Here is a 20,838-nt window from a genome sequence, read left to right as displayed (position 1 = left end):
CCCGTGCCTCATCTGGAAGCCTTCCCTCTGACGTTGCAATGGCAGAGAGAAGGCTTCCAGTTCAGGCGCAGGATGTCTGAAGGAGCCACTGCCCGTGGCTTTGTGCACTGAATCAGTTAGGAAGAGGGAGCTGGATCGAAGATAACGCCGTATCAATCGCACCATGGACCGGCGGTTGAAGAACACTGTTTTGGGCCTGATGCATGTGCTGGCTCTGTGGACCGGCAGGAAATTTCTGTGGACCGGCACTGGTCCATGGACTGGTGGTTGAAGAACACTGCTCTAGGTAGCCTGCCAAACAGCCCTGTTATGTGTATATGTATGTTTCAGCTATGATATCAGGTTATTACAATGGCTATACAAGAGCTCCTGATTAATCCAGCATTCAATCCCCCTTAATAATAATAACAACAACAATTTATATACCGCAGGACCGTGAAGTTCTTTGCGGTTTATGATTAAAGATGTTACAGATTGAGTGGAATAAACAAAGTTCAGAATTAGTGATTAACAGTTCTAGAGATCATTTGTTGAGGTCTAAGATTGTATAGGTTGGTTTCCTAAGTATTTCAGGAACAGATGTAGTTGCTTAATGTCAAGTGGAGGCATTTGTGTTTATCTTTTGGTTGCTGTAAGACAGTGGTTCCCAACCCTGTCCTAGGGGACCCCCCCAGCCAGTCGGGTTTTCAAGATATCCCTAATGAATATGCATGAGAGAGATTTGCATACCGGTCACTTCCATTATATGCAAATCTCTCTTATCCATATTCATTAGGGATATCTTGAAACCCCGACTGGCTGAGGGTCCCCCAGGACAGGGTTGGGAACCACTGAGTAAAACAAAAGGACTAAAGAAGGATTGGACGTAAAAGGTCTTCCTATTAACTTTTTTGCTAATTGGTCTCAAATTTATGTGTTACAGAGGTGCAAAAGTTCACTAACTCTTGATGCAGGTAGTTGCCCAAACACGGTAACATAGTGATCTTATGTCAATAAGCACTGCTTATAGACCAGGGGTATCAAAGTCCCTCCTCGAGGGCCGCAATCCAGTCGGGTTTTCAGGATTTCCCCAGTGAATATGCATGAGATCTATTAGCATACAATGAAAGTAGTGCATGCAAATAGATATCATGCATATTCACTGGGGAAAGCCTGAAAACCTGACTGGATTGCAGCCTTCGAGGAGGGACTTTGACACCCCTGTTTTAGACCATACTTCAGCCTCCATTTGTTAACTACTGGGTGGTAGGGTTACCATATGGCTCCAGAAAAAGGAGGATGGATTGAGACATTCTCTGAAAGCAATGAAAGTATGGAAGACAGATTGAGACATCCGGGTTTTACTTCCATGGAAGTAAAACCCGTATGTCTCAATTCATCCTCCTTTTTCTGGAGTCATATGGTAACCCTGTTGCTGGGCTTTCTTAGCATGTTTTATTGTTATTGTTGTTTTTGTTGTGCCATCAAGGTCCAGGTAGCATTCTTGGATGGTATCTGGCCACTATCAATGGCTAATTGGTTTTTAGGAAGTTATAACCTGTAACAGCTTAGCTATAGTATAGGCCGTTTGTTTCTTTTTCTGCCTCTTTGCTTTCTCCTTAAGAGTTTTCCCCTTTCTTCTGGATTGAAAAGTCTGAAGGGTGGGTTACTAGTAGCATTGCAACCTCCTAACCAAATTCTTGCTACTATCATATAATATGACAACAGATGAAGACCATCAGGCCAATCAAGTGCAACTCCCAATCCCCACTGCTCAGAGACCCTCCAGACATGAGGTAAGAAGAAAGACTAGGCTTTGTGGGTGCAGGGCCATAATGGGGTGGGGCTCGAGGCGGAACAAGGTGGGGCTGGGAGCGGAATAGGGCAGGGCCATGTATCCAGGTTTCTACTTCCAAAAATCTGGTAGCCCTGGGCATGGGTGGGTCAGGGGTGTTTGCAGAAATTATGTGCAATGTTATAGAATACGAGGATTTAAGTATAAGGTTACCAGACGTCCGGATTTCCCCGGACAGCTTTTCAAAACCCAGCACTTTGTCCAGATTTTGAAAAGCTTTCAACAAATCGCTGTCGGGCAGGAGGCATCAGGCAGTGGGGGTGTGAGGCGAGGATGGGTAGAACTGGGCAATCCTGGGGGGGCGGGTCTAGGGTTCCGGATTTTTCGTTTGGAAAATCTGGTATTTAATCACCCAACTGCCTTTCAATTGGGCACAAGGATTTAAACCAGCTTTCAGCAGGAATAAGTCCTTGCACCCACAGTTGGGCATGGAAACTGTGCTAAGAGCTATTCTATAAAGATTGCTTAGTGCTAAGTGACCTTTATAGAACTGGCATTAGTGCAGATGTTAATGGCATCTAATTCTGGGTACTGTGCTGACAGGGAAAGATATGATTTTTGCATTGTTCATAAGGTGGGTAAGTTTTAATTCAGTAGCACAATGTCTCTCTTAAGTATCTCTTCTGGGGGTCTCACGAAGGTCTTCTTCCTTATTCTTCCTCAGCACCATTTACTGAATCCGGCCCAATATACTAGGTGAGATCTGATCAAGGACCCATGCAGGGGTGTTATCACTTGCATAAGAACATAACAATTGCCGCTGCTGGGTCAGACCCAGGGTCCATCGTGCCCACCACTCCGCTCACGCAGTTGCCCTCTGGTCAAAAGCCAGCGCCCTAACTGAGACTAGTCCTATCTGCCTACATTCTGGCTCAGCAGGAACTTGTCTAACTTTGTCTTGAATTCCTGGAGGGTGTTTTTCCCTATGACAGACTCTGGCAGAGCATTCCAGTTTTCCACCACTCTCTGGGTGAAGAAGAACTTCCTTATGTTCATATGGAATCTATCCCTTTCAATTTTAGAGGGTGCCCTCTTGTTCTCCCTACCTTGGAGAGGGTGAACAACTTGTCCTTATCTACTAAGTCTATCCCCTTCAGTACCTTGAATGTTTTGATCACGTCCACTCTCAATCTCCTCTGTTCGAGGGAGAAGAGGCCCAGTTTCTCTAATCTTTCGCTGTATGGCAACTCTTCCCGTCCCTTAACCATCTTAGTCGCTCTTCTCTGGACCCTTTCAAGTAGTACCATGTCCTTCTTCATGTACGGCGACCAGTACTGGACACAGTACTCCAGGTGAGGGCGCACCATGGCCTGGTACAGTGGCATGATAACCCTCTCCGATCTGCTCGTGATCCCCTTATCATGCCTAGCATTCTGCTTGCCCTTTTCACCGCCGCCACACATTGCGAGGACAGCTTCATCGACTTGTCGATCAGAACTCCCAAGTCTCTTTCCTGGGAGATCTCTCCAAATACCGCCCCAAACATCCTGTATTCATGCATGAGATTTTTGTTACCTACATGCATCACTTTACACTTATCCACGATGAATCTCATCTGCCATGTTGATGCTGATTCCTCGAGCCTGATTATGTCACGTTGCAGATCTTCGCAATCCCCTTGCGTCTTCTTTTATCTCTGCTGCTTCTTAATACAGAATAAGGCAGCTAAACTCAACTTTGGGAAGAGAAAGTACGACCATGTCTCTCCTCTGTTGAGAAAGCTTCATTGGCTCTCAATCCATTTTAGGATCCAGTTTAAATGCGCCTGCATCATTTTTAAGCTTCTCCATGGAATATTTGGCCCTTTGGTCCCTTTATGCTGGAATACCCTTAGATCTTGCCATTCGAGGCATACACAGAGATATAAACTATTGTTCCCTTCCTTCAAAGGAATTAAATCGGCCGGGAAACTCAGTCAATCTTTCGCTTATAAACTGGTAGAAATGTGGAATGGGCTTCCAGGCTGTCAGATTGATAGGCCAGTTACAACAATTTTGTAAAGTCCTAAAAACTTTATTATTTACACAGTACTTGAACAGTTTACCTAAAGATTCAACAAATTGATTGCTCTACAATACTTATTTTCTCTTATGCTCTTGTTTGGGGGTTGTTGGGGGGGGGGGGGTTTCTGGTCTTTAATTGCTTGTAAACCGAGTCGAGCTCTGCTGGGAGATGACCTGATATATAAAGTGAAGACTAGATTAGATTAGATTCTCCCAATGCAGTCAAGCATCCCTTTGGATCTAGCCAGCACCTGATTAAATTTTCACTATCATGGGATCATGAACAAAACTGAAGTCTCTTAAGAACATAAGAATAGTCATACTGGATCAGACCAATGGTCCATCGAGCCCAGTATCTTGCTTCCAACAGTGGCCAATCCAGGTTACAGTAATCCAAATAATAGCAACATTCCATGTTACTGATCCTAGGGCAAGCAGTGGCTTCCCCCATGTCTTTCTCAATAACAGACTATGGACTTTTCCTCCAGGAACTTGTACAATCCTTTTTTTTAAACCCAGCTACATTAACCACTGTTACAATATCCTCTCACAATGAGTTCTGCAGCTTAACTATTTGTTGAGTGAAAAAGTATCTCCTTCTGTTTGTTTACAAGCAGGGGTCTCAAAGTCCCTCCTTGAGGGCTGCAATCCAGTCGGGTTTTCAGGATTTCCCCAATGAATATGCATGAAATCTATGTGCATGCACTGCTTTCAATGCATATTCATTGGGGAAAATCCTGAAAACCCGACTGGATTGCGGCCCTCAAGGAGACTTTGAGATCCCTGGTTTAAAATTATTTCCATGTAACTTGAGTATCCCCTACTCTTTGTACTTTTTGAAAGAGTAAAAAATCAATTCACTTTTAGTCATTCTATACCACTCTGAATTCTGTAGACCCAATGGCATAGCAAGGATGAGAGGTGCCCCTCCCTACCCTCTTTTCCGTCTCCGACCCCCATCCACTCCTTCCCTGCCTCCTCCTGCCATGCACGCACACCCCTTCCCTTCCCCTGGTACCTCATGAACGTTCCCAGTGCGAGCAGCAACCTCAACCTGCTGCTCACACCAGCGTCGACTCTTCCTCTGATATCACTTCATGGCGCAGGCCAGGAAGTGAAGTCAGAGGAAGAGCCGACACCGGCGTGATCAACAGGTTGGAGTATGTATTTCTAATAATTTCTGGTATCCTCAGATTTCATTGTTTTAATTATGTACCTTACTTACAGCATCTCAGTGACTGGACAAAATGCAAATGTAACAAATGGATACATACAATGCATGACTGATATTCTTTATATACCTGACCCTATACATATACAGAATGAAGAGAGGGGATCCTCGATTATGTTGGTTTCACTATCTGTCTCATTACCTAAATTGGCATCTTCATTTGGCCCTTCTCATGTACCTCATTCAGGACACACTGGGATACAAGAATTAAACATTTCATCTCCCTGCAACTGCACATTGTTAATCTTCTGTTCTTTCTCTTTATACCAGAGGTTCTCAACCCAGTCTCGGGACACACCATGCCAGTCAGGTTTTCAGTTTGCCCACAATGCATATGCATGAGATAGATTTACATATAATTGAGGCAGCGCATTCAAATTTACCTCATGCATATGCATTGTGGGTATCCTGAAAACTTGACTGAATTGGTTTGGCCTGCGAACCCCCCGTTTTATACTGTAATTAATACATTTCCAATAAACAATAACCTAACTGTGCTCTAGCCTTTGGGTCTCTTCAGCTCCTCTCTTCTTCCTAGTTCTGGAATCAGTTTATTGTATTCTTCTATTTGATGTTCTTTTAGTTTCAGTTCATTTCTCATCTTGCATTTATTTCTATGTCATTATCTCCTCGGCTTCTTGACTTCTTTTTATATAATTATATTGTGTGTGTGTGTGTGTGTGGGGAGGGGGGGTTGTTATTTGCTTTTCCTGTTTTGCTCCAGGCTTTGCTTCCTCACTTTCTCCATGCCTCATTCCTCCATTTTGAATTTCTTTCGTGTCCATTTTGTTCTTGTTCTCCATTTCTATATATCAGCCTCTCTCACTTCTCATCCTTCCACTACCCCATCCACTTTTTATATCGCTTCACCAGAGCTGCTAGTGCATTTGGTCCACTTTTACTAAGCCATGGTAGAGGTTTCTACCATGGCCCAGGGTGCTAAATGTTCTGACGCTGCTCTGATGCTCATAGGAATCCTATGAGTGTCAGAGCAGCGTCGGAACATTTAGTGCCTCGGGGCCATGTAGAAACCTCTACCACGGCTTAGTAAAAAAGGACCTTTATTATTAGTCTATGTTTTCATGAAAAAAAAATGTTTTATCACTGCCTTTTTATGGACAGCTGAATTTACTATACGAGATTCACCCCTTTATGCAGTAATATGTAGTTATTGGGGCCAATATCCATAGCACAGGAGGCAGCCTGGCCAGCTCTCACAGTTGGGGTGATCCCAGAAATTGAACGTTAGGGCCATATTCAGCCACTGGCTTGAATTTCCAGTTTAAATTCAGGTGCCATGGGCACAGCTGATCAAGCCCACATTCATCGGCTGGACAGCTAAGTCATAGCAGCCAAAGATAGACCTATTATTTAGGCAGGTCTGTCTGGCCACTAGACGTAGCCAGTCAGCCAATGAATATTGGCATTGCTTGGCTATGTCGTACAACATAGCCGGTAACTGGGATATTCAGCTGAAAATAGCTGGCTGTCTCCCACTGAATATTGGCAGTTAGTAGCTCAGCGCTATTTAGCTGGCCAGGAACTGTTCCCGGCTGGCTAAATATCACTGAATATTGGGCAGCTTGACTCTTAAGTTGTGCCACCTTGCAGAGCCTGAGCCCGCCCACTCAGGCTGCTTTAATTGACATGAAATTGTTCTACAAACGTCATTCTTTGTTCTTTTTTTATTTTTCAAATGACTGTCAGTAAATTTACTGAGAGCTGGCAACCCTTTATTTCTCCTTTCTCAAATCTTCCTTTATCTCTCCTCTCCAAATCTTTTCCCTCACCGATTCTGTCCCCTTCCTTCTCTCTCTACCTTCTCCTTCTGTGTTATGTTATATTATGTCTCCTTTAAACCAAGCTGCAGCATGAGATGGTTTACAAAGTAAAGAAATATTCATAAATTACAATAATTACATCAATAAATTGAAAATACTTCAATTAAATACACTCTGACTGAGATTCAATATAAGTTAACCAGCCTGGAACAGCCTCCGATCAGTTAACTTGTTGAATGCAGCTATCCCATCATTTTCAGCGGCATTTAACTGGTTAGTGGCACTGAAATGGACCGGTTAATGCTGAAGTGGAAGCTGGTTATATTAGGGGCATTCCAGGGATGGGGTCCAGTTAGCTCCCATTAGAGTTAACCAGTCATGTTTAGCGCATGAATAGGATTACATAAATAGTGGTCCTGTCATTATGCACTAGCCCATAACTAGTTAAGTATGAATATTGACTTAACCGAGTATGTGCTAGCCAGCTTTTAAAAAAAACTGGAAATTCAATACCCACACAGAACCCAGCATTGAATTTCCAGTTTTAGCATCGGTGTTGGAAAAAAAATGTTGTCCGTCGATGGCTGAATGTCAGCCGGACTCTCTCTTTTATTTATAAGAAAATGTCCCTGCTTTCTATAAATCATTTTTTTCCCCTTCTGTCCTCTTCTGGGGGATCCAGGTCACAAGTGAGATTCTTCTGGGGGCATCAGCTTCTTCTTCAACCTGCTCCAGAGATAAAGCAGCAGCAAGTCACGTTTGACAAAACATAGAAGTAGACCAAACAAGATGCAAATGAACGGTCTTTATTAAAAATGGACCCAGGAGCACAGAAATGTGCTGCATTTCACCTATATGGCTATATCAGGGGCAAACCAGCTGGCGAAATGCACGCTAAAAACACCAAAGCTGTAAGTACAAATGAGTTTTTAGCGTGCATTTCACCAGCTGGTTTGCCCCCGACACAGCCTTATAGGTGAAACGCAGCCAACGTCGGGCACATTTCTGTGATCCTGGGAGTATTTTTAATAAAGACCTTTTATTTGGACCTTGTTTGGTCTGCTTCTTTGTTTTGCTACACAGTGGATCTAGTGGACTGGCTGCCTTCTTGTTTCCTTATCCCAGAAAGTCATATTTGGGCGTCATCTGCTGCTTTTCCCTCTTCTAGCAAAGTACACAATGTTTTTGCAGAAATTGTTCCAGACAGCCTTCTGAGTGGTGGAAAAGCTAGCAAAATGGTGCTGGTTCAAGAGTTGTCTGAAGTCTCTCTTCTACCCTTTGCTCTTCTCACATTCTCTTTATTCCTTCCCCTTCTCTTGCCTAATCTCTTCCTGTGCTCCTACTCCGCTTTACTCTCTCCCCATCCCCTTATTTTTCTCTCTTTTCACGTCTTTCTCCAGCTTCCTCTTCATTACTATTCTCACCCCCCTTTTCATCATTTTCCCCTTCTTCTACATTCACCACTCTTCTTTCAACATTCTCTTTCTACCACTCTTTCCCCCATTTTGCTTCACTATGCAAATCCCCACTCCCTCTTCTCTTCCATCCGGTCCTTTTCCCCTTCGCCACGCAGTAGCACTCCTCCCGCTAGCCTACTCCTCTAACCGTTTTTTTGCCTGACCCCCAATCCTGAATGCAAGTCAGCCATTCTGACCATTAACAATTAACTATTTTTCCTGTCAGTAACATTCTTTAGGGTGCAACCATGAAAGCACCCCCTTCAGATGTGAGGCCTGGTGCAGCATCATTGTTTGCATTAACCTAAAAAAAAGGTCCTGCTTCAGTGATTCCCCCATAGGCCCATTCAAGGCACATGGAGTCAGCAGATGACACCAAGTTCACAAAGTCCATCTGGTTTAACCCCACAGCACACTCCTGACCTCAAGTTATAAGGAAAGGTAAGTCATGTTGGGCATTCCCTTTCAAATGATTTCTTACTGCCTAAAGTGAATGGCCCTTCTTCATGTGAGGGCAGCACTACAAGTCCCAGCTTGTCATTCTCGAAGATGTCAAAAACTAAAGGGAAAAATAAAGCCTTCTTCCCATACAGTAACTCTAGGCTGACCACTGGCTCCATGGAAAGGTTAAGCCAATTGTGCCTTTACTCCAGTGAATCGAGAGTCCTGTAATTCCTGTTTATTTCTCTGTTATCTTTTTATCTCATACATTTCATTTCCTTTTCTTCTTTCTCTATCTGTCTCCTGCCCTCCCGATTATAACTCTCACCTCTTCAGTTCTCTCTAGGGGAAGCTCAGTTGTCAGCAGTGCTAATCCTACTCTGACCTTGCTGCATGTCTACCTGTCCTCGCTTTCTCCCTCTGCAGTGCTGCGGAGGAAGATGGAGGGAGGCAGGAAGATGGGGATTGAGAGAGAGAATGTTTCAGCTGGCAGAGGGCCAGTGCTGCGGTACCATAGAATGTCAGATGCCACTGTGGTCACTGCACGAATGGATATAAGTCACAAGAGGAGAGTAGAAGATACTCTGAATCTTTGAAAATGGTTACAGATAAGCCCATTTGCAGTAACTGGGCATGTTCAAAGACTTCCAAAGGAAGATTCTCTGTGGTATAACTCACCCTGAGTTCCTTCCAGAGTAGATGTTTGGGACTAATCTTTCCATAAAACAAATAGCCACAAATCAGGCAGTCTAGTTGTCTGAGTACAACAATAATACAGTGTCTCTCCTATTCACAAAGAACAGATGTTGCCTATGGAAATCCAGCATCTGGGTTAATGCCCCAGTCACTCTGCCTTAATCCACACCCTGTGCTGTGACTGAAATTCCCAAAGATTGATTGAGGTGGGAAGGTTAAAAAGGATTTTACTTTTCGAAGAATAGATTCAACATTTTGCTGAGAGGGCAGTCCAAGGACAGGATGACCATGTCTGGACCCACTACTGCTGCCTCCCTCTCTTGGATCGATTAAGAGTGCCTGAGAAATTGAACTTGGCTCCCCTGTTCCTTTATTTTATAAATACAGTAGGACACCTATTCTGGACTAACCTTGGCAGAGAGAAGTCCAGATAATGGAAAATCCAGATGACTGGGCACTCATTATTTTTTTTGTTGTTTTTAATAATAAATGTGAAAAAATATCATCAGCACACCCTTCCCCAGGCAGCATTTTTCCTCCCTCCCCGAACAGATATTACCAACCTGCTCCTGAACCCAGAGGAAGGACTCCAGGCATACCTTGTTTCCCTGGTGGTCAAGCGGCACGTTGGGGCAGAAGTGATTCCCACTCGCTTCTGCCCATGCTCTTTCAGCGATGAAAATGACTGCTGAGACTTCCAGTGGGGGGTTGGTGATGTCTGTATGGGGAAGGGAAGCACTGTCTTTTCTTGGGGGGGGGGGGCATGCTGACAGTGGGGTAAAGTCTCTTAGTTTGAGGGGGTGGGCTGATGTCAGCAGCGTTGAAAGAACACTAGTGGGAGGGAGGGTGGTAGAAATGGGACTTCAGGTGGGAACCCGAATATAAACTGAGACCCCCAAAGCAATCCAGATAATTGAACATCCAGATAATCAGCATTCGGATAATCAGAGCCCTACTGTACTCCATAAATTCAGCATTCTTTTCAAAGCTGCCTCACTGTTTGAGCACAAAGGAATTACAGACTTAGATTTCTTATTCATACATGTACCAATCAACAAAAAGCCTTCATGTTATTTTTTAATCCTAGTAACCTAAGATGCCCAGTTCTAAGAAAAGACCAAAAGAGAATACAATCTTGGAAAAGCACCATAAGATTCCTGGGGAAAGACATTATGAGGCTACTCATAACAGAGAGTGATAGATGGTAGATGACAGAAAGATTAAATTAAGCAATTGTGTATGCATGAGACAGCTGGGACAAAGGGCTGAACACTGTAGTAATTGATAAGGAGTGAGCGCATGTGTGTGTCTGGCACTCACTTGTTAGCTGTCTCACACTCACCACCCCTCCCTCCTTCCCTCCCACCACAACCTTCTCTTCCAATATCACCTTCCTTATTTTCCATCTTCTTCTCTCTCTGTGACCCATTCTCCATATCCCTTTCTCCTTTCACTTCTCCTAAAACCCATGTCCTTTCTTGTCCTATTGTTTCTATGTTCCTCTTCCTTTCTCTGCTACTTTGCTATATTTTCTTCCTGCTTCTTTTCTAATCTTCTTTTCATGGTTTCTATATCCTCTATCTTTCTCTTTTCTGGCCCATGCTTAGCCATCTCCTAGCACAACGAAGGCTGCCTCCCTTTCAACTGGTCTTCAACACTGCAAGATTTGGGTAGAGTTTTTGCCATCTACTGCAAACATGCTAGAGGTCTTTCTCCAATCCAGTCTCCTGGCACCATGCTATGTCTGGTCAGTGGGCCTGAACCAGGGAAGAATTTCTTGATGAACTAGCAGTAGCCCCTCCAGCCAAAATGAAGAAAGATAAATCCAGAACCAACAAACACGATCTGATTGATCTTTCCCCTACAGCCTCCCACCAGGTGCCTCCTCTTTTCTCCTTCATTCCACTCTTTCCCTCTCCATTATCTGCTACAACTCTCTCTCTCTCCCCCCCCCCCTTCTCGTTTGCTTTTCTTTCTGTGCCAATATGCCTTTCTTCTATATCCTAAAACACACAGACAAAAAGAAAAAAGATAGTGAGAAGAGATGGAGGAAAGTGGCAGAGAGGGAGAAGAATTTGAAAGATAGATCTATATAATTATATAAATAAATTCTTCAAAGTCTTCTTCCCTCTTCACTCTCTCATTTCTCTGCATCTCCAAATCTCTCTCTGTGCATCTCTCAGTGTTCCTTCACCATTGTTCTTTCTCCTTCTTTGTCTCTTCTCCTTCTCCCCAGACTACCAGTGGAAAGTTACAATTGCTGCCCACCAGCTTGCATTTGATATCAAGTTTCAAACACTGGAAATCTTATTACTTAATCCCTTCTACTGCAACAGGACCATTTCAAGATACAGGCAAATGATTCTTTCTTATCCTATAGCTCCAGCCACAGTTGGACATACCACAGGATACTCCAAACTCCCCACAGAATAGCTATGCTCTTGAACTTCTAAACAACCCCACAATGCAGTTTCCTTAAAAAGAAATTACAGCAACAGAGCTTGAGATTTGCTGAAAATCAAAGGAAGTTTCTCATCAGTCTGTTCTGGGACAAGAGCTAATGGATCCCACACAAACTCCTACAATGCTCTAGAAACCTTTAATCTCATGAACCTAAGCAGAGTTTTCTTGCCAACATCAGCAGCCCAGCATTTCAGTTAACACTTTTTCAGGCCTAGGATAACTTTGGAACCTATGTCTGGGTGGATTGGACCACCTCTTGTCACAGGAAATTGCAGAAAGTAACACTCAGTGACTGGGTGTCACTGGAGAGAGACTACAGACAACTCTTGGAGTGGATCCAACACCATTTTGCGAGCTTTTCTCTGGACTGATTCCACCCAGTCAATGAGTCACTATCAGAAATTCATCCAAGACCAGTGCAACCAACATATGATAAAAACCTTCTCAGAATATATCAATGGACCTAAAAGTCCTAGAAAGAGGGGCAGAGCTGGTTATTGGAGTAATGAAATTGTGTAGCAAACTTGATGTGGACTGGTGTCAGATGGAGATGGAGATGGGGATGGGTGGTTGCAAGGAACTGGAGAGAGGCTTGTGTAGATAGAATGGGACAGGTACCAGAAATAAAATGTGGACTGGCCATATTATGGAAATAGAAATAAGACTGAATTGTGTGGGGTGTCAAATTGGGATGGGATGAGTGAATGAAGACTGTAGGGCAGGGATAGGGAACCTCGGTCCTCGAGAGCCGTATTCCAGTCGGGTTTTCAGGATTTCCTCAATGAATATGCATGAGATCTATTTGCATGCACTGCTTTCAATGCATATTCATTGGGGAAATCCTGAAAACCTGACTGGAATACGGCTCTCGAGGACCGGAGTTCCCTACCCCTGCTGTAGGGGAATAAATAGGGCTTAGGTGCTAAACATAGAAGGGGTAAGAAGGATGGAAATGGAAATGGTTCGAGTATCAGGTAGAATATGGGAAGGATGAATGGGTTGAAACAAAAGCACACAGGGGTCTCAAAGTCCCTCCTTAAAGGCCGCAATCCAGTCGGGTTTTCAGGATTTCCTCAATGAATATGCATGAGATCTATGTGCATGCACTACTTTCAATGCATATTCATTGGGGAAATCCTGAAAACCTGACTGGATTGCGGCCCTCAAGGAGGGACTTTGAGATCCCTGAAGATCATATGGAGATCACAAAGGGTTACAGGACTGGATGGAGCTGGGTCATAACTGGGAAGAACAAGGATTCAGAGTCAAACAAGTTAATTAAGAGTGGGTGTCAGCTGGGAAGTTGGAAGGATGCATGAATAAAAACTGACAGTTAAATAGCTTGGAAAAATAAAGGAGACTACATGAAATTTCAAGCAGGGATAAGAAGGCTCTATGGGACTTGGTGTCAGATCAGAATAGGAAGCAAATAGTGGATTCGATGGTAGTGGGTGTCAAATAGAGACTGGAAGGATGCATGGCATTAGATGAGTATATAAGTCAAGTGTATTGGAAGCTAGAAAGGAATATGGCAAAGGATTGGAGGGGCCTGAATGTCAGATGGAAGATAGGAAATCTGCCAGGAACTAGATAGTTCTAGATAAAAGATGGAGATGGTAATGTTCCATGGAAATGGCATTAGGCCAGATTAAATAAATTTCAATTAGTAACAATCTAACTCCCCAAAATTTTGGTTCATAGACAAAAGCGCACGATAACAAAGGCGCGATGACAACCCAGCGCAGACAACTGAGCGCAAGGTGGAAGCACGCCAAAGAAAAACAGTATTTTAAGGGGCTCCAATGGGGGGTGTTGGTGGGGAACCCCCTCACTTTACTTAATAGAGATCGCGCCGTTGTTGTGGGGGGTTTGTAACCCCGCTCATTTACTGGAAACTTAACTTTTTCCCTTTTTTAGGGAAAAAGTGAAGTTTTCAGTATAATGTGGAGGGTTACAACCTCCCAAACCCTCCACAATGCCGGCGCGATCTCTGTTAAGTAAAGGGGGGGGGGGTTCTCCCCCACACCCCCCGTTATAGCCCCTTAAAATACTGTTTTTCTTCAGCGCGCTTCCGCCTTGCACTCAGTTGTCTGCGCACCTTTGTCATCGCGTGCTTTTGACCTGTCACCAAAATTTTCAGTCAATGTTACTAGCCAATAGTGGGTTCATCCTATAGAGAACCATATTTCTCAACTATAGTGGAGTCCATATTTTCCCGCAGCGTGTCTTGGATACATATCAAGCTTAAGTTGTTTGTGAAAAATTTCTCTGATACAACCAGAGATTGGCGAAACAAGATCCTTGTCAGAAAATGGAGAATGAGACAATGCTGAATATTGAAAATTAAGATGCAGACACCCTAAGAATATGTGAAGAGTCAGCACTGAAATGCTGAGACACTGGAACCCTTTAAACTAAGTAGAAGAGCAAATGTTGTAGATTTTTCCTGTGCACAGTAGTGGGCTGTGTCCCTATTTTGAGATGTTGGTATTTTTTTGGAGTGGAGTTTTTTTATGCCTATGATAAGAAAATGAACAGCTTAAATATATTATGATTGCTGCTTTTGGGAAACATTTGAGGCTTTTTCTCCACTATATTTGAGAAATATGGTTCTCTATAGGGTGAACCCACTACTGGCATTTTTTTTGCTACTTCAGCTTGTCTGCGGTGTTCTTTGCTCACATGTTTAAAGACAATAGACTGTTTTCAGTCCAATTCTTTATATGTGAGTTTACAAACCATTGGAGCCCTGAGGAAGGTGTGTTTGCCGAAACACGGACCGTGTAGGGTCCGGTTTGATTTTTATCACAATATTTTTTAGCATTGTACTTTTTTAATTGAATTTTCATGGTTTTATATGTCAGTGTTTAATAAATTATCTCCAGAACATCTGTATCCACAGTTTTTGTTTTCATTAGTAACAGTGATTGAAATTTTTTGAGAATTAGGCCAGAGGAATCATGAGAGTAGTAATGGAATTGAATGTGGAATAGTGCTGAGTGTCAAATGGAGATGGGAAGACTTCATGGGTTTGAATCAGCTATGGAAATCAGATGACACTAGAATAGCTGCAGCAGACTAGATGTTATTTGGATAGAAACTATATCAAGAAAAAAATAAGAGATAACTAGATGGGGATCAAGTGGAAGGTTAAAAATACAAATAAGATAGGATGCAAGGGACTGAAAAGCTGATTAGGACTGAATGGGGATATGTGTCTAGAAGAGTGTGAAGGGTTCAGATGATTGAATTAGATTATGTCTGGCAGGGTGCAAAGAGGATGCATGGGAATATGTAGGGGCTGGGTGACAGAAGTAAGAAAGACACAAGAGATAGGACTTGGGTTGGCTAGTAAACAGTGTATGGATTTGGATGGTGGTTGGGTGATAGAAAAGTGCATGAGACAAAATAAGGTTGAAATGTCAGGTAGGAATGGAAAAGGTGTTGGGATTGGAGAGTGCCTGGTTCCCAAACCTGTACTGGGGGACTGTGAGCCAGTCAAGTTTCCAGGATATCCACAATGAATATTTATGAAATAAATTTGTATGCATTTCCTCCATTGCATGCAAATTTATTATATTTATACTCATTTTGAAAACCTGGCTGGCTGCGGTTCCTCCTTAATAGAACAGTATTTGATAGCCAGACATTATTCCGTCCCTTCTACCTTTTCCACCACAGACTTCACTTCAAAACTGAAGGTAGTAAGAATGTATTGCATCATGTGGGGGTTGGTATTAGGAAGAAAGAAGGAATGGTATAAAGGACAGAACAGGGGTCAGGAGGGTGCACAGGGCTACAGGGTGTTCAGAGTCAGAAGAAGAATAGATAATTCAGGGGACTAGATAGCATTTGAGTGTTATATAAAGATGCAGGGGCTTGATGAATGCTGGATATCAGGTGGGGTAAGAGATGTTCGGATGATTAGATCACATTATGTGTCACAGAGCAACTAGGGTGTAATCAGTTTAAATGGGAGCTGGGTGTTTGATGGAGCATAAAAGGCATTAAGTGGGGACTGGATGTTAGGTGGGGTAGAAAGACCACAAAGGATTAGATATGGGCTAGTTGTTAGCAGGGGTAAAATGAAGTATGGGACTGGATGAGGGATGAATGACAGGTGAGAATACAAAAGATGCAGAGGATTAAATGGTTTCTAAGTATCAGAGGATAAAAATACTGTCGCGGGGAATTTTTGAAAGGACGTCTAAGTTGGACTTTGAATATTTCCTGCAAGGTATCGAAAGTCGGGGGCAGAGAAATAGCCATTTTCAAAACTGTCATCTGTCTACCCAATAGACCTTATGGCTGCGGATGGCACCTACATGGCAGTATAATAGGGTTTTGATGGCCTCACCATAAATGTAGTGGCCTACCATAAATATAGTGCTTAAACTAGCTTATTGGCTTAGGTCCTCCTCTCTATGGTTCACTAGCACACCCACCAGGCTACTTAACACATCTGTGTGCTGCTCTATTAGGCTTTCCCATACCAGGTGCTGCTGTTCTAGAGACAGATACTATTTGTACTGTACTGTTTCATTCAAATCTTTGTGCGATGGAAAGGGGTCAGTGACCACTGGGGGAATGTGGAAGGTCATTACTGAATTTTTTCATAGGTCATATGTTCAGTTTGTGTACCTTTTTGGCTCTTAGACAGGTCTAGCTCTGGATGTCTAAGTTCCGTCCAGGATGACTTAGGAAAGGTTCTATTATCCCTATGACGTCCAAGTTCTAAGCACGCACAGAACCCACCCACAACATGCCTTCAACACACACACACGCACTCCCCTTCAAACTTTGGACATACAGCGGCTAAAAAGTCTAGCAAGATGTCCAGAAAGTTGGCCTTGAGAATCGCCACTCAGACATTTTGGCAAGAAAAACATCCAAGTGCTAATTTATGCCTTTTTAAAAAAAAATATCTTAATGTTTTGAAGATGCCCCAGATAGTGGATTAAATGTGGGATGGCTTTTGAGCGAGGGATGGGTCAGTGCAGGATTTATTTTAGAAGAGAGATGCCAAGTAAAGGTAATAATAGCAAAAGGGACTATACAAGTGCTGACTATCAGGTAAGGAATGAAATAATGCAGGGGACAGGATGGTGGTTGAACATCATCTGGAGACGAGAAGGGTGCAAAGTATGATGCAGGCTGAAAATTTAAGGGGACGGGAAGAGTAAAAGGATTTGGATGGTGGCTAGGTGTCAGCTGGTGATAGGGATTGGATGAATGTCATGTAGAGGGTATCTTGTGAGAGGAGGACTGAATGGAGTCTGAATGAAACCTTGGTAGGGATGTTTGTAAGTAAAGATATAGGGCTCCATTTACAAAGGTGCGTTAGGGTCTTAACGAGTGGAATAGCGCGCGCTAGCCGCTACCGCCTGCTCTTGAGCAGGCAGTAGTTTTTCGGGTAGCGTGCGCTATAGCGTGCGCTAAAAACGCTAGTGCATCTTTGTAAAAGGAGCCCATAATTTCTCATTTCATGTTTCATGTTTATTCATAGCTTGATAAACCGGCCATCACAGGTATCTGGTCGGATTACAATAATAGGAATAATAAAGAAAAAAAAAAGAAAATATTTAAAATTACTGAAAAAGAATAAAAATTAAAATAAGAGTAGGGGGAATGTGGCCAAGACAAGGACGTAATTTGGACGGGCGGGAGAACAAGAAGAGAGAGAGGGAAGGGAGGATTTTAATTACATTGTATAAAATAAAAATAAAAGGAAGGAGAGAGGAGAGGGATAAAACGGGAAGGGGGATGTCGCTGCTTAAAAGCAATTCTCCATTTATTGGTTTTTTTTTTCATTTTTCCTTATTTTAGGTTCTCAAATGGAATTTTGATAGGCGTCTTTAAATAGAGACAGTATCTTGGTAATAATTTGTATGTATAAATAAAGGAGCATCCCTTATTACTTCAGTGGCTATATATGCGGTTCAAAGTTCACATATAGTTATGGGGAAATGTGGTACATAATTGTGTCAGTAAGCACCGCATCCTGCCATTATATGTAAAGACTACAGAGGATTTGATTGAGAATGGGGTTTTAATGAATAGCACTAGATGAGGATTGAGTATTGGACAGATGTGTGGAAGGTGATAAAGAATGGATGGGGGCTAAGCACTTGGTGGGCGTAGGCAGGGTGCAGGGTACTGGGGGGGGACAGATGTTAGGTGAGGGAATAAAGAGTGCAGGGGATTGAATGAATCTGGATGTTGGGAAGGGGCAGGGAAAAAGGCATCTGGAATCCTGGTGTTATAGAAAGGTTTAAAATATTGTATTTGGGAGGAGGCAAATGGGATTGCCTTGCACACCCCCCCCCCCCAAACTATCTGGATTTATGGAAATCGCACAATTCCAGCTGCATGGCAGACCGATTTCTACATCAAAATGCTGCACTAGCCACAGATTGCAGACAGTAGAGTTGGGTCTCCAAAAAAACGTAAAATGAAAATGTTCATATCAGAGATCGAGGGATCCCCTATTCCTACTGGGATACCAATCCTTTCCCCTCCCTGCCCCCTCCCTTAAGTTCCAAAAGCAAGTGGGCTGAAGCATCTTTCCCTGCGATGGAGGGAGATTACACAGGCAAGATGATTCCTGTCCCCTGTTCATTCCCACAGTGCCTCACTGCTGTTCTCAGGGCACCTTCAGAGAGCAACTGCCATAGAATGTCAATGACTGAGCGGCCAGACCTCCAGTCCACAGAAGAGGCAATTAATTCTGTGTCTCCCCTCTCTCTCCTCCACATCTTCCTGTTCTCTCCTCATTACTGCTGCAGTGACATCAAGAGCAAGGAATACCACTCCTGGATTCCCTCATCTGTCCCTCACCCCCTCCCCTCCTCACCACCAGAATCCAGGGTTTCTGCTGAGGTTATCTTTCTTTCCATCTGCCTCTCTCTACCCTTCATCTCTCCATATATCCCTTTTTCTCTTCATCCCTCTTGTCTCTTTCCAGTCCTTTATCTTTCTCCATGTCTTCTGTCTTCCTCTTTCATCTGTCTCCATTTTTGTCTTTACTTCCTGCCCCCTTTCTCTCCTTTATTTCTATCATTCCTTTCCTCCCCCCCCCCTCCCCGTTGCAAGCTCTTCTGCATCTCCTTTCTCATTTTGTTTCTCGCCTTTCCTCTTTCATTCTGCCTCATTACGCAGACGTCCTCTTTTTTCCAGTCCACGCTCCTCTCTCTTCCCCCCCCCCACCCATTTCTCTCGCTTTCTCCTTTCCTCCCTATTCGAACATACAGAATGCCCTCAACCCGCAAAGGAAATAGCGACCACCCCATCCCCCACCCCCTATAAATTCCTTGTTTCATGAGCTCATTCTGTTCATCCCACCCCCCCCCCCTAAAAACAGCCACTGAATCACCAAATTCCCCGAATCTGCATTTCACAAAGAGCAGACGAATATTTTCCACATTTCTCTCTCACGCACACACTCATTCTCTGCCTTGATACGAAATAACACGATTTATGTTTTACCTGTTGTTTTTACATGGAATGCTCCGGGGTTTTTTTTTTTTGGTCGCAAAGCATTATAAAATGCCATTTCTTGTGAATGTTTTCCATTGCCAATTAAAGACCCTGACGACTAAAGATTATTTCCTTATGATTTTCCTGTACGATTATTTAATGTCTGACGATCTCTCCAAGGCACAGAACGGGAGACATTTCAAACTTCAATTTGTGGGTTTGGGTTTGTATTGCAAACAGAAAATAGACTGCTTTTATCCTTCTTATTTCACACATACGCGCAGCTAGTCTGCCCTTTTAAAACGCCCGTTTCCCCCGTTATTTTGTGCAAGTACATACCCCCATCTTGACTCCGGTACAACAGCTTAAGATGAACGGAAAATCTTCGCGGAGCCAAAATAGAAAAAAAAAATAATAATAAATGCAAATGCTTAAATTTACAAATACAATAAAACAGCTAGGAGAAGCAGAAGAACCAGTTGTGACAAAAGAGAGAACGAGAACTAAAAAACAAAAAAAAGGAGAGGAGGTGTGCTAGGATGGAATCCTTGATGGTTTCTGCTTGGACTTGGCTCTGTTTTTTCCCAGCCTCGGTCAGCAAAAGACCAAACCCCACTCTCAGCTCCTCATTCCCGACGCAAGTGGGATCTGCTGCAGCCCCCTTCAGCTCCGCCTATCAGGAAGCTGAGAGCCAATCAGGAGGCTAAAACAAACCCCATCCTTTCCTGGGCCACACCCCTTTTACTGCAGAGTTCACCTTCTTCAAGGTGGCTGGCATGGTGGGGGGAAGGTGTGAGGGGTGATGTGTGGCATGCATGGCCTGGTATTTCTTTAGACGACTCCCCCTCCAGCTAACCTCACCTTCATTTCACACACCAGGAATACCCCACCCTAAATCACTGAAATTGTCTTTCTGTGGAGCAGAGAAGAAACTTGGGAAAACTGTGAGGACTAGGGTTTTAGGATGGGGATTCCTTTTAAACAAACATGATTTCATGTATTTCCCAAAGTACCCACAAGCACTAAGCTGAGCATGTGAGCAATTCCTCATACATTCTAAGAGTGTCGCTCACAGATTTTACATGGTCACACACAAATATATTTGGAAATCTGGAAAATTGTTGATTTTTAAAACTTGTAACTCACAAAAAATTCTTTTTAGAACTTGTCACTCATATGAGAAAAAATTTGCACACACCTGATCAGTGCTTAGAAGGAGTAATGATATATGAGTCTGTCTATCTATCTATCCCCCTCCCCCTCTACACATGTAGATTTTCCTATGTATGTATAGGAAGGCAAGGTAAATTTGAAAACAGTGTTAGGGGTTATTCCTGGATGCAACATATATAGATGTTTTGCCAGACAGTCAGATTTTGGGAAAAATATGGAATTTCTAGAAACGTTGAAACTATTTATTTATTCCAAACATTTATTACTCACGCTATCCTACTAA

General features: G+C 43.2%; 1 protein-coding gene across 1 annotated transcript in view; it reads right to left on the bottom strand.

Moving 5' to 3' along the window:
* Positions 1-19,939, bottom strand: part of ATP1A3 (ATPase Na+/K+ transporting subunit alpha 3) — a 121,184-nt gene extending 101,245 nt beyond the window's left edge. The window contains exon 1 of the mRNA XM_033963546.1: positions 19,722-19,939. Within this exon, the coding sequence (XP_033819437.1) occupies positions 19,722-19,727 (6 nt within the window). The 5' untranslated portion in view covers positions 19,728-19,939. The remainder of the gene's footprint in view (positions 1-19,721) is intronic.
* Positions 19,940-20,838: the final 899 nt, after the last annotated feature.

The sequence above is a fragment of the Geotrypetes seraphini genome, chromosome 11 (assembly GCF_902459505.1).
Source record: "Geotrypetes seraphini chromosome 11, aGeoSer1.1, whole genome shotgun sequence".
NCBI lineage: Eukaryota > Metazoa > Chordata > Amphibia > Gymnophiona > Dermophiidae > Geotrypetes > Geotrypetes seraphini.
The sequence above is the reverse complement of the archived record's forward strand: the minus strand, read 5'-3'. Positions and strand labels throughout refer to the sequence as shown.